Here is a 15,113-nt window from a genome sequence, read left to right as displayed (position 1 = left end):
TCCGTATGCTGGGTCTGAACCCAGAACTTATCACTCAGCTCTTTTTGGATTTGGAATATGACAAATAACGAATAATAACGAATAACAAATGTCATTACCTGCAATGACAAAATAGTTTTATTATTTCCCTAATAGTGTATTGCAGCAGGGTACACCAATTCTTCAGCACTGCAAACTAGTCCCAGGTGTTTTCAGGTGTCAAATATTTTTTGGGGTTTTGTTTGGGGGCAGATGGGGCAGAAGACAGCAGAAACTGGATGAACGTCCTCATTCTGCCCCGGGGGTGGATATTTAGCAGTGTGAGTCTATGCAAGCGTGCTGAAATCTGTTGATTGTCAGGTACTTATTGTCTCTTAATAACTAAATTTCAGAACACACCAATACATACAAGAATGTCTTGTGTCATCTGAGGTGACGGGTGGAGGAGCTGAAATCATCTGCAGCCCTTCTCTATCTTGGAAAAGAATGTCTACACGTTATATAAAGGAGTCAACACCCACGCCTTTGTCATTCTCACAGTCGTGTCACAGGAGCAGAGGACCTGTCCTACTCCGCTCGCACCCAGGGGAGATTACAGACAATCCTCAGTCAGAATGAAGTCAGCCATCATCGCTGCTGTGAGCCTGGCTCTGTGCCTGCATCTAGGTAAGAACCTCACCTTGTGCATCAGATACGCTCGTATACGCACAGAACGCAAAAAAGACTTAGGGGGAGATGTATCAAAGCGTGGAGAGAGGTAAAAGTACCAGCCAATCAGCTCCTAGCTTTCATTTTTCAACCACCGTGGCCCAGATTTATCAAGCCTTGGAGAGTGATAAATTGCACGGTGATAAAGTACCAGCCAATCAGCTCCTAGTTGTCATTTTTCAAACACAGCCTGTGATGTGGCAGTAAGAAGCTGATTGGTTGGCACTTTATCACCGTGCAATTTACCACTCTCCAAGGCTTGATAAATCTGGGCCACAGCCTGTAACATGGCAGTTAGGAGCTGATTGGTTGATACTTTATCTCTCTCCACTTTATATCTCTCTCCAAGCTTTGATCCATTGCCCCCATTATGCTCTGTAACTATCCCTGACCATTTTATGGATAAAAACTCAATGGAAACGTAATTTCAGGTCAGCTGTTGTGTTTCTTCACATATATCAGCTGAACGTTTATTCTAAGCAGCTTCTATACATTCGGTAACATGATATGTGTACTTTCTGACCACCAGTCGGAGCCTTCATCTGCTTGTTTTAGATCTCTATGTACTGTGGGGGATCTGGTTTGGGATCCCGTTTTTCGGGATCCCGGCAGTCGGATTACCAACTCCGGAACCCCGTCATTGGCCGGAATACCGGTGTCGGGATCCCAATATGGATTCCAATGCCGACGTCAGGATCCCGAAAGCTGGAATCCCAAAGGGAGGGATGGTAAGGTTGAGGCTGTGGGGAGGGGGAGGCTGCGGTGGGGCGGGTTAGGGTCAGGCTACGGGTAAGGAAGGTTAGGGATAAGGATTAGGGCTACCACACTTATCTACTAGGTGTCGGGATCCTGAGCGACGGGATGCCACTGTCGGTATTCTATCGGCATCCCAAGCGTCGGGAGCCCAATACCATCCCATTGTGGGTTATTCTCCCCTTCCACAGCTTGCCCAAGCTCACTGTGCTGCCATGTTTCATTCTCTTCTTTCCCCTAATTGCGCGTCATCCAGTGGCGTAAGTTCGTCACAGTTGCCCGGAGGCAAGATAAATATTGGTGCCCCCCTATTTCCTATATTAAGATAAATATATGTATGTATGTGTGCGTGTATGTGTGCGTGCGTGCGTGCGTGCGTGCGTGCGTATATGGAGTGTTCTGAAAAAAAAAATATATACTGTATTTATACATTTAATTGTCTTTTATTTTATATCACACATTTCTTAGCAGTCATACCCAGGATTAGAACCCATGACCTGTTACACTAACAGCAGACACTTTACTGATGGAGTTATTTGCTCCTGTAGAGAAAGCATGAGAATTCTAACTATATGAAGTTACGTGTAATTGTCAGAGAAGTACAGAGCCGGCCACAGGCATAGGCAAACTAGGCAATTGCCTAGGGCATTTGATATGCCTATGGGCATCAGCAGCTTCTGCTGATTAAAATGATATGCGGCATGCCTATATTCTGTGTGTAGCATTTCATATGCAGATACAGCCACAGTCTCACACAGTATATAGGCATGCTGCATGTCATTTTAATCAGAAGAAGCTCCTTGTGCATCCTAGCCACATAACAATGCAAATAAGATGCATTTTCATAAAAAAAAATGTGCCTGCCATTAGCATTGAGGCAAGATTTATGAGGACACATCTGTATTCAAGCAGAGGCAGAGGTCACAGAGTTAGTGGCAGTGTTAGTGTTGTGTGCATGTGAGTAGGTTGGTTGTGCAGTAGTGTTCAGAATGTGTGTAAGGAACATTATGTGTGTCATGTAAAAATGCATTAATAATGTGCAACATATGTGCAAGGGGCACTATGCGTGTCATTATGTGTATAAGGGCATTAATAATGTGCAGCATATATGTAACAGGGTACTACTGTATGTGTGTCATTATGTGTAAAGGGGCACTAATAATGTGCAGCAAATGTGTAGGGGGCACTATGTGTGTCATTTTGTGTATAAGGGCATTAATAATGTGTGGCATATGTGTAAAGGACATTACTTGTAAAAGGGCATTAATAAAGGTTTTCATAATGTGAAAGGTGCATTATGTTTATAAGGACATTAATAATGTGTCTCATATGTGTAAGGGGCATTACTGTGTGGCATTATGTGTATAAGGTGCTTTACTATGTGGCGTTGCGTATAGAAAGAGCACTACTGTGTCATCTAATGTGAATAAAGAGCAATAGGGTGTGGTGTAATGTGAATAAGGAGCAATTCAGTGTGATGTAATGTGAATAAGGGGCTCTACTGTGAGGAGTAACGTTTATAAGGTAAAGTGATACTACTGTGGGATGTAATATGAATTATGGATACTATCGCATGATCAAATGTGAATAAAGTTGGAGTACTGTGTGGCATAATTGGAATTGGGGTCACTATTGTGTGGCCATGCCCCTTGCCAGCAAAAGCACCCCCCCTTTTAGGCTGTGCGCCAAATGTGCGAACTGTTCCTATTTAAAATATAGGGGGGTATAAACCCCAAAATAAGGACTGCTATGGATGAGGGGTCATGGTGCTGGGAAAGAGGTGCAAGGTCAGAGGCGGAACCAGCGCTGGTGCTAGGGGGCACCAGCCAAAATCTTGCCTAGGGCATCATATTGGCTAGGGCCGGCTCTGGAGAAGTATCTTCATATAGTTAAAATTCTCATATTTCCTATACAGGAGCAAACAGCTTCATCAGTAAGGTGTCTGCTTCCAGTGTAATAGGTTGTGGTTTCTAATCCTGGGTGTGACACTTGTAAAGAGGGTGTGATTTGTAAGGTGCAGGGACCAGTGAGGAAGTCGGCCACTGAAAAGACAGCGACAGCTATCAATTAACTTAATTCAATGGTGTCACAGAATGGGAGGAGAGGTGCCCCCCTTCAGAGCAGGAGCCCGGCGGCAGATGACTCTGTTGCCTCCCAGAGTTCTGCCTCTGGCGTCATCTGCTTCCTGAGTCAGACAGATCTTCAGATTAGATTTATGTGACCGTGAGACCTGATTAATAATCTGTTCAAAGGAGAATGTTAAATTTTTGAGGACCGGCTAATTAATTGGCTACGATTAAAGCCATGACGCCGAGTTCTAGCGCCGTCCAATCACAAGTTAGAGAAAGTGATTCTTCCCTGTTAATTTACAAAAGTTTATTATTTTCACTATAAACATACATTATATAGCGCACACATATTCTGTAGCGCTTTACAAAGAATCAGTCCCTGTGCCACTGGAGCTTACAATCTTTATTCCATGCTGCATGTACGCACACATACACACTAGGGTTAATTTTTGTTGGAAGTCAATAATCCTCCCCCTAATGGTCTGGGAGTGTGGGAGAAAACTGAAGCCATCAGAGGAAGCTCACACAAAAACAAGGAGAACATGTAAACTCCACACAGTTAGGGTCTTGGTGGGAACAGTATACCAAAGACCTCAGGGCTGTGAGGTAGCAATGCTAACCTTTACACCAACTGTGCTACTGAGTTTGAACTCTGCTTGCCAGCTTTGGTGTCGTGTAGTACCAAACATGCAGACACCAACCCAGCAACGGATGACTGGATCCTGGAATAATGATGATGAGAATTGAATTTGCACCCAGTAATTGTTTCGGCTGCAGACTAGTTTGATCATGAGAATGGGTTGGCAGTATCCCCTGCTTTTCGGAAACACAGACCACATATTGGGACCATTGTCTCAGGGATTACAGATTTGTAAAGAAAAGTATTTACTTCTGTCAGCTTTCTTAGCACAGGGGCAGGTGATCTCTAAACGTTCTTCTACCTAGAAGCCTCATACTCCGTCCAATTCCTCGTAGAAATGCAATTTAGGAAATGGTTTCACATATAAAGGAGAACTCCACCCAAGATATAAAATGTAATTAGACATTTATTAACCTGGATTGCAGTGATTTACAATTGCCGTACGTTGGGTCCTCATTGTTCCTGCTGGCCAGGCCTCCTCTGCTGTGCGCTACAGTCAGGCCCACGGTCATGAAAAAAGAAGTGCAGATTGCTTTATCGAGGGCAGATCCCAAAACCACCTAAATCAGATAACATACAGCAGCACACCCTCGTCAGATCTCAGATACATACAGCAGCACACCCTCTCCAGATCTCAGATACATACAGCAGCACACCCTCGTCAGACCTCAGATAACATACAGCAGCACACCCTCGTCAGACCTCAGATACATACAGCAGCACACCCTCGTCAGATCTCAGTATATTCTGGCCCAGGTATCCGGACTCCAGGTCGACAGCACAAAGGTCGACACACCTTAGGTCGTTGCCAATTGGTCGACACACCTTAGGTCGACATGGACAAAAGGTCGACATGGACAAAGGGTCGACAGGAACAAGGTCGACATGGAAAAAGGTCGACGTGAGTTTTTCACGATTTTTTTCTTTTTTTGAACGTTTTCATACTTAACGATCCACGTGGACTACGATTGGAACGGTAAAGTGTGCCGAGCGAAGCGAAGGCACCATGCCCGAAGCATGGTGAGCGAAGCGAGCCATGCGAGGGGACTCGGTGCACTAATTGGGGTTCCCGGTCACTCTATGAAGAAAACGACACCAAAAAAACATAAAAAACTCATGTCGACCTTTTTCCATGTCGACCTTGTTCCTGTAGACCTTTTGTCCATGTCGACCTTTTGTCCATGTCGACCTAAGGTGTGTAGACCAATTGGCGTCGACCTAAGGTGTGTCAACCTTTGTGCTGTCGACCCTCAGTCCCAGACCCCCTGGCCCAATGCTATAAGGGGTAATTACACTTCCATGAATCAATGAAAATTGCTTTTCCTCATAAAGTTATGGAGAAGAAAAAGTTATAAACCTTTAAATGGTAATGCTATGCTAGAAGTGTCGTGTGTGTGTGTGTGTGTGTGTGTGTGTGTGTGTGTGTGTGTGTGTGAGTGAAGGCTGTCCGGATCCCATAAGTCGGAATCCCGACGCCTGTCATGATGTTGACGCTGGAGTCCTGACATGGTTAGGAAACTGACGCAAGAATCCACACTGCTGGCACCCCGACCGTAAATTGAGCGGGCGGGGGGGTTAAGTTTAGGCTGCAGGGGTGAGGGGGAGGTTAGGCTGCGGGAGGGGAGTGAGAGTTAGGCACTACCAGGGGGAGGTTAAGGATAGGCACTATGGGGGGAGGTTAAGGTTAGGCTGTGAGGAAGGGGGACTAGGCACCACAGGGGGGAGGTTAGGGTTAGGCATTGTGGGGGGAGGTTAGGGTTACGCACTATGGGGGGGGAGGATAGGCACTGTGGGGGGAGGTTAGGGTTAGGCACTATGAGGGGAGGATAGGCACTGTGGGGGGAGGTTAGGGTTAGGCACTATGGGGGGAGGATAGGCACTGTGGGGTGAGGTTAGGGGTAGGCACTATGGGGGGAGGTTAGGGTTAGTTACTATGGGAGGAGGTTAGGGTTAGGCTGCGTGAGGGGAGAGTTATGGGATAGGGGAGAGGGGGTAACATACTTAACATACTAAGTCAGCCCCCCTGACTTAAGTCCCCCAGGCCTCCCCAAGGCTTAATACGGCCCTGGCTTGAAGGTTTGGAGACTAGAGGAGAGTCTTCTTGTGCGTGGTAAGGAACTACACAGAGTGGGTGCAAGTCCTGTAATAGTCAATGGGAACGAATAATGAACGTGGATGAGAGACGTAGATCTTGTGAAGAGCACAGAGGCCAGGTTGGGCAGGGCATTAAGCCGTCGGGAGGCCCAGGGCACCCAAGACAGGAGGGTCCCCACACCAGCAACCACCCCCCACCAGCTGCACCCGCTGCTCGCTACCCCCCTCCCCCGCCCATCCACTGCAACAAGCCCAGCCACTGGCTACAGCTGTCGAGTGGAAGTGCTCGACTCTGCAGCAGGGAGGAGGAAAGACTCCCGGCTGCTGGGGAGAGACGATTCTGCGCTGCCAGCGGGTGTGTGATGTCCCGCATGCAACCGTGCGTGCAGCTGAGGGAGCTGCACGCACGGTTGGGCAGCAAGGGTCAGGGAGGGTCAGGGAAGCAAGGGTCAGGGAATAAGAGTCTCATTCTGGGAAGACCAGTAAGAAGACTATTACAATAATCAATGCGGGAGATTCTGAGAGCGTGGCTTAGAGTTGTTGCAGTGTCTTGTGTAAGGTATAATCGTATTTTGAATATGTTTCTTCGATGTATGTAACAGGATTTAGAGACAGATGGAATGTGGGGAGCAAAGGACAGATCAGACTCGAGTATGACACCTAGGCAGCGAGCTTGTGGGGTACGGATGATTGTCGAGTTTTTAACAGTGATGGAGATATCAGATTGTTACAGTTTTGATTAAAAATGAATGTTGGCTGCTACTTTCTATATTACTGCACCCCGGATGTAATGTAATAATTGCTGTGTCTGTGTTTTGTCACTTGGGGATGAGACACGTAAACTGGTATATATAAAAATATGAAACGGATGAAAATATTAATTGTTCATTTTCCTGACATTTATTCTATGTAAGGGTATTCAAGAATCTGCTACTATTGCCCGACTGACACAGCCACCTCTGAATGTACGGACACGAAGAACTGCCTGGGCGATAACATGGTGTGTAAGACAGTAGTAGAGAGCGACAATGTAGGTGAGTGCTTCCTTCACTTATAAGCAATGGTGGCATACACATTGTAGAGATAATGTCATTTATAGCAATTGTGGGATCATAAACTGCTGGTCAGTTGCAGCTACTGTATGTTGTGCTTCAGGTAACTGACCGCTGGACATGATCATAATACAATCCAATTACACTCTATACAGACATAGGATACTACACCCCCAACATGACCTGACCACAGTACATGACCATAATACATCTATTACACACCATAGAGACACAGGACACTACACCCCCAACATGACCTGACCACTGTACATGACCATAATACATCTATTACACCCTATACAGACATAGGACACTACACCCCCAACATGACCTGACCACTGGACATGACCATAATACATCTATTACACACCATAGAGACATAGGACACTACACCCCCAACATGACCTGACCACTGGCCATGACCATAATACATCTATTACACCCTATACAGACATAGAACACTACACCCCAACATGACCTGACCACTGGCCATGACCATAATACATCTATTACACCCTATACAGACACAGGACACTACACCCCCAACATAACCTGACCGCTGTACATGACCGTAATACATCTATTACACCCTATACAGACATAGGACACTACACCCCAACATGACCTGACTACTGGCCATGATAATAATACATCTATTACACCCTATACAGACATAGGACACTACACCCCCAACATGACCTGACCAATGGACACGATCGTAATACATCTATTACAACCTATACAGACATAGCACACTACACCCCAACATGACCTGACCACTGGCCATGACCATAATACATCTATTACACCCTATATAGACATAGTACACTACACCCCAACATGATCTGATCACTGGCCATTACCATAATACATCTATTACACCCTATACAGACATAGGACACTACACCCCCAACATGACCTGACCGCTGGACATGATCATAATACAATCCAATTACACTCTATACAGACATAGGATACTTCACCCCAACATGACCTGACCACTGGCCATAACCATAATACATCTATTACACCCTATACAGACATAGGACACTACACCCCAACATGACCTGACCACTGGCCATGACCATAATACATCTATTACTCTCTATACAGACACAGGACACTACACCCTCAACATGACCTGACCACTGGACATGACCATAATACATCAATTACACCCTATACAGACATAGGACATTACACCCCCAACATGACCTGACCGCTGGACATGATCATAATACATCTATTACACCCTATACATACTGTAGTATACTACACCCCCAACATGACCTGACCACTGGACATGACCGTAATACATCTATTACACCCTATACAGGCATAGGACACTACACCCCCAACATGATCTGACCACTGGACATGACCGTAATACATCAATTACACCCTATACAGACATAGGACACTACACCCCAACATGACCTGACCACTGGCCATGACCATAATACATCTATTACACCCTATACAGACATAGGGCATTACACCCCCAACATGACCTGACCACTGGCCATGACCATAATACATCTATTACACTATATACAGACATAGGACACTACACCCCCAACATGACCTGACCACTGGCCATAACCATAATACATCTATTACACCCTATACAGACATAGGACACTACACCCCCAACATGACCTGACCGCTGGACATGATCATAATACATCTATTACACCCTATACAGACATACTGTAGTATACTACACCCCCAACATGACCTGACCACTGGACATGACCGTAATACATCTATTACACCCTATACAGACATAGGACACTACACCCCCAACATGACCTGACCACTGGCCATAACCATAATACATCTATTACACCCTATACAGACATAGGACACTACACCCCCAACATGACCTGACCACTGGCCATAACCATAATACATCTATGACACCCTATACAGACATAGGACACTACACCCCCAACATGACCTGACCGCTGGACATGATCATAATACATCTATTACACCCTATACAGACATACTGTAGTATACTACACCCCCAACATGACCTGACCACTGGACATGACCTTAATACATCTATTACACTCTATACAGGCATAGGACACTACACCCCCAACATGATCTGACCACTGGACATGACCGTAATACATCTATTACACCCTATACAGACATAGGACACTACACCCCAACATGACCTGACCACTGGCCATGACCATAATACATAAATTACACCCTATGCAGACATAGAACACTACACTCCCAACATGACCTGACCACTGGCCATGACCATAATACATCTATTACACCCTATACAGACATAGGACACTACACCCCAACATGACCTGACCACTGGCCATGACCATAATACATAAATTACACCCTATGCAGACATAGAACACTACACTCCCAACATGACCTGACCACTGGCCATGACCATAATACATCTATTACACCCTATACAGACATAGGACACTACACCCCCAACATGACCTGACCGCTGGACATGACCATAATACATCTATTACACCCTCTACAGAATAGGACACTACACCCCCAACATGACCTGACCACTGGCCATGACCATAATACATCTATTACACCCTATACAGACATAGGACATTACACCCCCAACATGACCTGATCACTGTACATGACCATAATACACCTATTACCAGACATAGGACACTACACCCCAACATGACCTGACCACTGGCCATGACCATAATATATCTATTACACCCTATACAGACATAGGACACTACACACCCAATATGTCCTGACCACTGGCCATAACCATAATACATCTATTACACCCTATACAGACATAGGACACTACACACCCCAACATGACCTGACCACTGGCCATGACTATAATACATCTATTACACCCTATACAGACATAGGACAATACACCCCAACATGACCTGACCACTGGCCATGACTATAATACATCTATTACACCCTATACAGACATAGGACACTACACCCCAACATGACCTGACCACTGGCCATGACCATAATACATCTATTACACCCTATACAGACATAGGACACTACACCCCCAACATTACCTGACTACTGGCCATAACCATAATACATCTACTACACCCTATAAAGACATAGGACACTACACCCCCAACATGACCTGACCACTGACCATGACCATAATACATCTATTACACCCTATACAGACATAGGGCACTAAACCCCCAGCATGACCTGAGCACTGACCATGACCATAATACATCTACTACACCCTATAATGACATAGGACACTACACCCCCAACATGACCTGACCACTGGCCTTGACCATAATACATCTATTACACCCTATACAGACATAGGACGCTACATCCCAACATGACCTGACCACTGGCCTTGGCCATAATACATCTATTACACCCTATACAGACATAGAACGCTACACCCCAACATGACCTGACCACTGGCCATGACCATAATACATCTATTACACCCTATACAAACACAGGACACTATACCCCCAACATGACCTGACCACTGGCCATGACCATAATACATCTATTACACCCTATGCAGACATAGGACACCACACCCCAACATGTCCTGACCACTGGCCATGAACATAATACATCTATTACACCCTATACAGACATGGGACACTACACCCCCAACATGACCTGACCACTGGCCATGACCATAATACATCTATTACATCCTATACAGACATAGGACACTACACCCCCAACATGACCTGACCACTGGCCATGACCATAATACATCTATTACACCCTATACAGACATAGGACACTACACCCCCAACATGACCTGACCACTGGCCTTGACCATAATACATCTATTACACCCTATACAGACATAGGACGCTACATCCCAACATGACCTGACCACTGGTCTTGACCATAATACATCTATTACACCCTATACAGACATAGGACGCTACACCCCAACATGACCTGACCACTGGCCATGACCATAATACATCTATTACACCCTATACAAACACAGGACACTATACCCCCAACATGACCTGACCACTGGCCATGACCATAATACATCTATTACACCGTATACAGACATAGGACACTTCATCCCCAACATGACCTGACTACTGGCCATGACCATAATACATCTATTACACTCTATACAGACATAGGACACTACACCCCAACATGACCTGACCACTGGCCATGACCATAATACACCTATTATTCCCTATACAGACATAGGACACTACTCCCCCAACATGACCTGACCACTGACCATGACCTTAATACATCTATTAAACCCTATACAGACATAGGACACTACACCCCCAACATGACCTGACTGGTGGACATTGCTGTACCATAATCAGTGTCAGACTGGGGCACGAAGGTCCTATCTGGGGAATGCAGTGGTAGGTGCCCATGCTTAAGGGTTGTGGGCAGTTACCACAGGGGGAGACCAGCCACAAAGATGGTTGGAAAGTATTACATGACATTAGAGGAGAGGGTGGGTCCGTCGGGCAGTGGGGCCCACCGGGGATTTCCCCTGCTGCCCTATGGCCCAGTACAGCCCTGACCATAATACAATTCTATCACACTCTATATAGACAATGACATAGGGTCTAATTCAGATTTGTACATAAACCCAATAGTTTATGTACAAATCCGTAGTTTAAGGGTCTACGCATTCTGTGTATGTGTGCCCCCTGTCAGCTGATTTACATGCTGAGGCACTTGAGAGGTGAAGCGTGGGTGGCAACCAGCACCATCCTACAAAACAGGGGGCGTGCCACCCTCATCTTGTAGGTGTGATGGTCCAGGGTCTGCATCGTTGCACACAGACTTCGTAGACCCTGGTGCCCGGATCTGACGGCCTGCCTGAGTAAGCTTCATCTTGTGCAGGATGACGTCTAAACTATAACATTGCGAATTGTGACCGAATAGACCCATAAGGCACCACACAATCATTGCACTTCTCGTAGGACGTCATATTATCGTTATTTTATGGTTTGTTTTGTAGGTTTTCCTTTTGATGGGACTGAAATAGTGAAACGTTTCTGCGCTACAAATACGACCTGCTTACCGAGCGACACTGACGGATTTGGAATCGATAAGCCTGTCTTTTGCTGTAACGTCGACTACTGCAACAGCCAAGGCCTATTCGCCAATAGCTCGGCGGTACTGACCCGACCGGAAATCGGGAAGGGTGCTATAGGAATCTCAGTGGCCCTGGTCTTAGTAAGACTCTGAAGGAAACCTCCGCACAGTCAGCTCTGTGTCTTTAAGAACGTCCTTACAAAGACTACAAACAACCATCACACTTGTCTTTATATCATTCTGTCAAGATACAACAATGCTGGAATAAGCTGATGACGGGACTGCTCTCGCCCATGCAAACTGCTGTTATCAGTCTACAACATACATTACTATATGGATACTAAGAAACATTCAGTTCTGTGCGTTGCCTACAGTGTAACAGGACCTGTGACTGTCGGACTGCGGTGTTCCCCTGTAATGTATTCCACGGGCAGCCTACGGATCTTCTAAGTCATGGATTTGCCACATCTGTGTAACATATGTAATAATTTTTCCATATAGAGGCCCAGATTAAAGTACCAACCAATCAGCTCCTAACTGTCATTTTTTAAACACAGCCTGTAACATGGCAGTTAGGAGCTGATTGGTTGGTACTTTTTCACCGTGCAATTTATCACTCTCCAAGGCTTGATAAATGGTGGCCACATTCTACACTTCATGTCTGTTACATTCTTCTCTGGGAGGTCCTCTCCAACAGCCATTGTCCCCGCCTCTACATTTTATAGTACTCAATATATTCATTTGCATTTACTAATTACTCAGTGTATTCAACCTAGGCCTATACCAGGCTGATAACTGTCTCTAGATGGAATTAAATGGTCACCTGGAACAACCGAGCTGCAATGTTAGGGGTGCCGATAGATTTATAATTTTGTGTAAAAATACTTCCCAACCATCCCAATTTCAGCGGGAGAGTCCCGTTGTTCGTGCACCATCCTGCTCTCCCATCCATGTGCCGCAGTGTCTTGCGGACAAGTGGGATGCTGGGAGACACTTTGCCACATCGTTGATCTAGCTGCAGACTGTGCAGAACGATGGCTAGAGGAGTCTGGGGGATATGCCTAGAGCCTAGAGGAGTCTGGGAGATATGCCTAGAGGAGTCTGGGGGATAACCAGTATTTTATTTAACGTAACTCATTAAACCCCCTACTAGAAGCATAATTTCCGTCTCACATCGGTGAGATGCTAAAACTCTCGCACCCACATAAGAGTGGCTGCATCTCCCGATGAGGAGGTTATACAGGGAACTTGCATTGCCGTATAGAGGGGTGGTGGTGGGGGGCTAAAAGAGACAAATCCGCATCATTTAGCGCCCTATCACCTCACCTGTGACTGTAGGTGTATCATCCAGCAGTGACATAGTAAGTTATACTGCTGTATACTGTGACAGCGGGTATACAGGAAATCCTCAGCCAGCAGTGACATAGTAAGTTATACTGCTGTATACTGTGACAGCAGGTATACAGGAAATCCTCAGCCAGCAGTGACATAGTAAGTTATACTGCTGTATTCTGTGACGGCGGGTATACAGGAAATCCTCAGCCAGCAGTGACATACAGTAGTAAGTGATACTGCTGTATACTGTGACTATGAGTATACAGGAACTCACCAGCCATAGTAAGTGACACTGCTGTATACTGTGACTGCAGGTATACAGGAACTCCCCAGCCAGCAGTCGCGACTAACTGTTGGCTGGTGCTATATATTACTGTGCAGGGAGCAGACTTCAGGGCTGTCACACAATAGCAATTTTGAACTAATCTAAAAAACCTTTGCAAGAACTGAAGGGTTGGGTTTGGGTGACCGGCGGTTGGGAGAGCGCCAGTCACCATACCGACGCCAGTATCCCGGGTTTTAGATAGCAGGCGGCGGGGGGAGAGCAACAAAGCCCCTTGCAGGCTCTCTGCGCTCACCACGGGTTCTATTCCCACTTTCCCGACCGCCGGTCACATAATCGCACCCCGAACTGACGCAACACAATGTATATTTATATATAATGTGCTACAGTATTGCCCCATATGTGACATGTGACTTTACATAGCACTTTAATGTATCTATAGGGACCTTGAATGGAACTGCCTGTTAATGTATGTATACAGTATTTCTAAACACTTTTGTTATATAAAATATAAAACCTGATAAACTGCACCTGTGTTAGTGATAATGTAACAATGTAATGCAATAAATCTATTTTATTTTCTGCACTGCTCGGTCTGTCTAGAATTAGTCAGAAAAATGAATCAGTAAGTACGCATGCAACATCTCTAACATAACAATAATTGCATCACTTTTATTTGCTTCTACAACCTTCCTGATTATCACCATACTGCATAATTATTACACCTTTACCTGCAGTATTTACATGTCAGCAGTGCTATTTTTGTAGAAAAACAGGTTCAGGAACTGTGGGCGGAGCAGAAGTGCTTAGATTTACTAAAGGGACGGGCATCAAGTGGTGCATACATTTTTTTTTTACACACATAATGTTCCGAGTAGTGCCATATATACACATAATTCCTCCAGTAGTGCCACATACACATAGTGCCCCCAGAAGTGCCAATTACATATAATGCCCCCAGTAGTGGCAGTTACACAATGCGCCCAGTAGTGACAGTTACACAATGCACCCAGTAGTGCCAGAAACACAATGCCCCCCAGCAGTGCCAGATACACATAATGCCCCCAGAAGTGCCAATTACATATAATGTCCCCAGTAGTGCCAGTTACACAATGCCCCCAGTAGTG

At 45.5% G+C, this 15,113-nt stretch overlaps 1 protein-coding gene across 1 annotated transcript; it reads left to right on the top strand.

Moving 5' to 3' along the window:
• The first annotated feature begins 523 nt into the window (after positions 1 to 523).
• On the top strand, positions 524 to 14,560 carry LOC134928755 (ly6/PLAUR domain-containing protein 2-like). The gene is made up of 3 exons (XM_063924763.1): positions 524 to 645; positions 7,158 to 7,277; positions 12,292 to 14,560. Exons 1-3 carry the CDS (start codon positions 594 to 596, stop codon positions 12,519 to 12,521), a joined length of 402 nt encoding a protein of 133 aa, XP_063780833.1. The 5' UTR covers positions 524 to 593; the 3' UTR covers positions 12,522 to 14,560.
• Positions 14,561 to 15,113: the final 553 nt, after the last annotated feature.

This window comes from Pseudophryne corroboree, chromosome 5 (assembly GCF_028390025.1).
Source record: "Pseudophryne corroboree isolate aPseCor3 chromosome 5, aPseCor3.hap2, whole genome shotgun sequence".
NCBI classification, from domain to species: Eukaryota; Metazoa; Chordata; class Amphibia; order Anura; family Myobatrachidae; genus Pseudophryne; species Pseudophryne corroboree.
This window is presented reverse-complemented; position numbering and strand designations above follow the sequence as displayed.

Coding starts and splice junctions, on each gene's coding strand:
- LOC134928755 (XM_063924763.1), top strand. CDS start 594: ATGAAGTCAGCCATCATCGCTGCTGTGAGCCTGGCTCTGTGCCTGCAT. Junction 646..7,157: donor GGCTCTGTGCCTGCATCTAG/GTAAGAACCTCA, acceptor ATTCTATGTAAG/GGTATTCAAGAATCTGCTAC. Junction 7,278..12,291: donor AGTAGAGAGCGACAATGTAG/GTGAGTGCTTCC, acceptor TTTGTTTTGTAG/GTTTTCCTTTTGATGGGACT.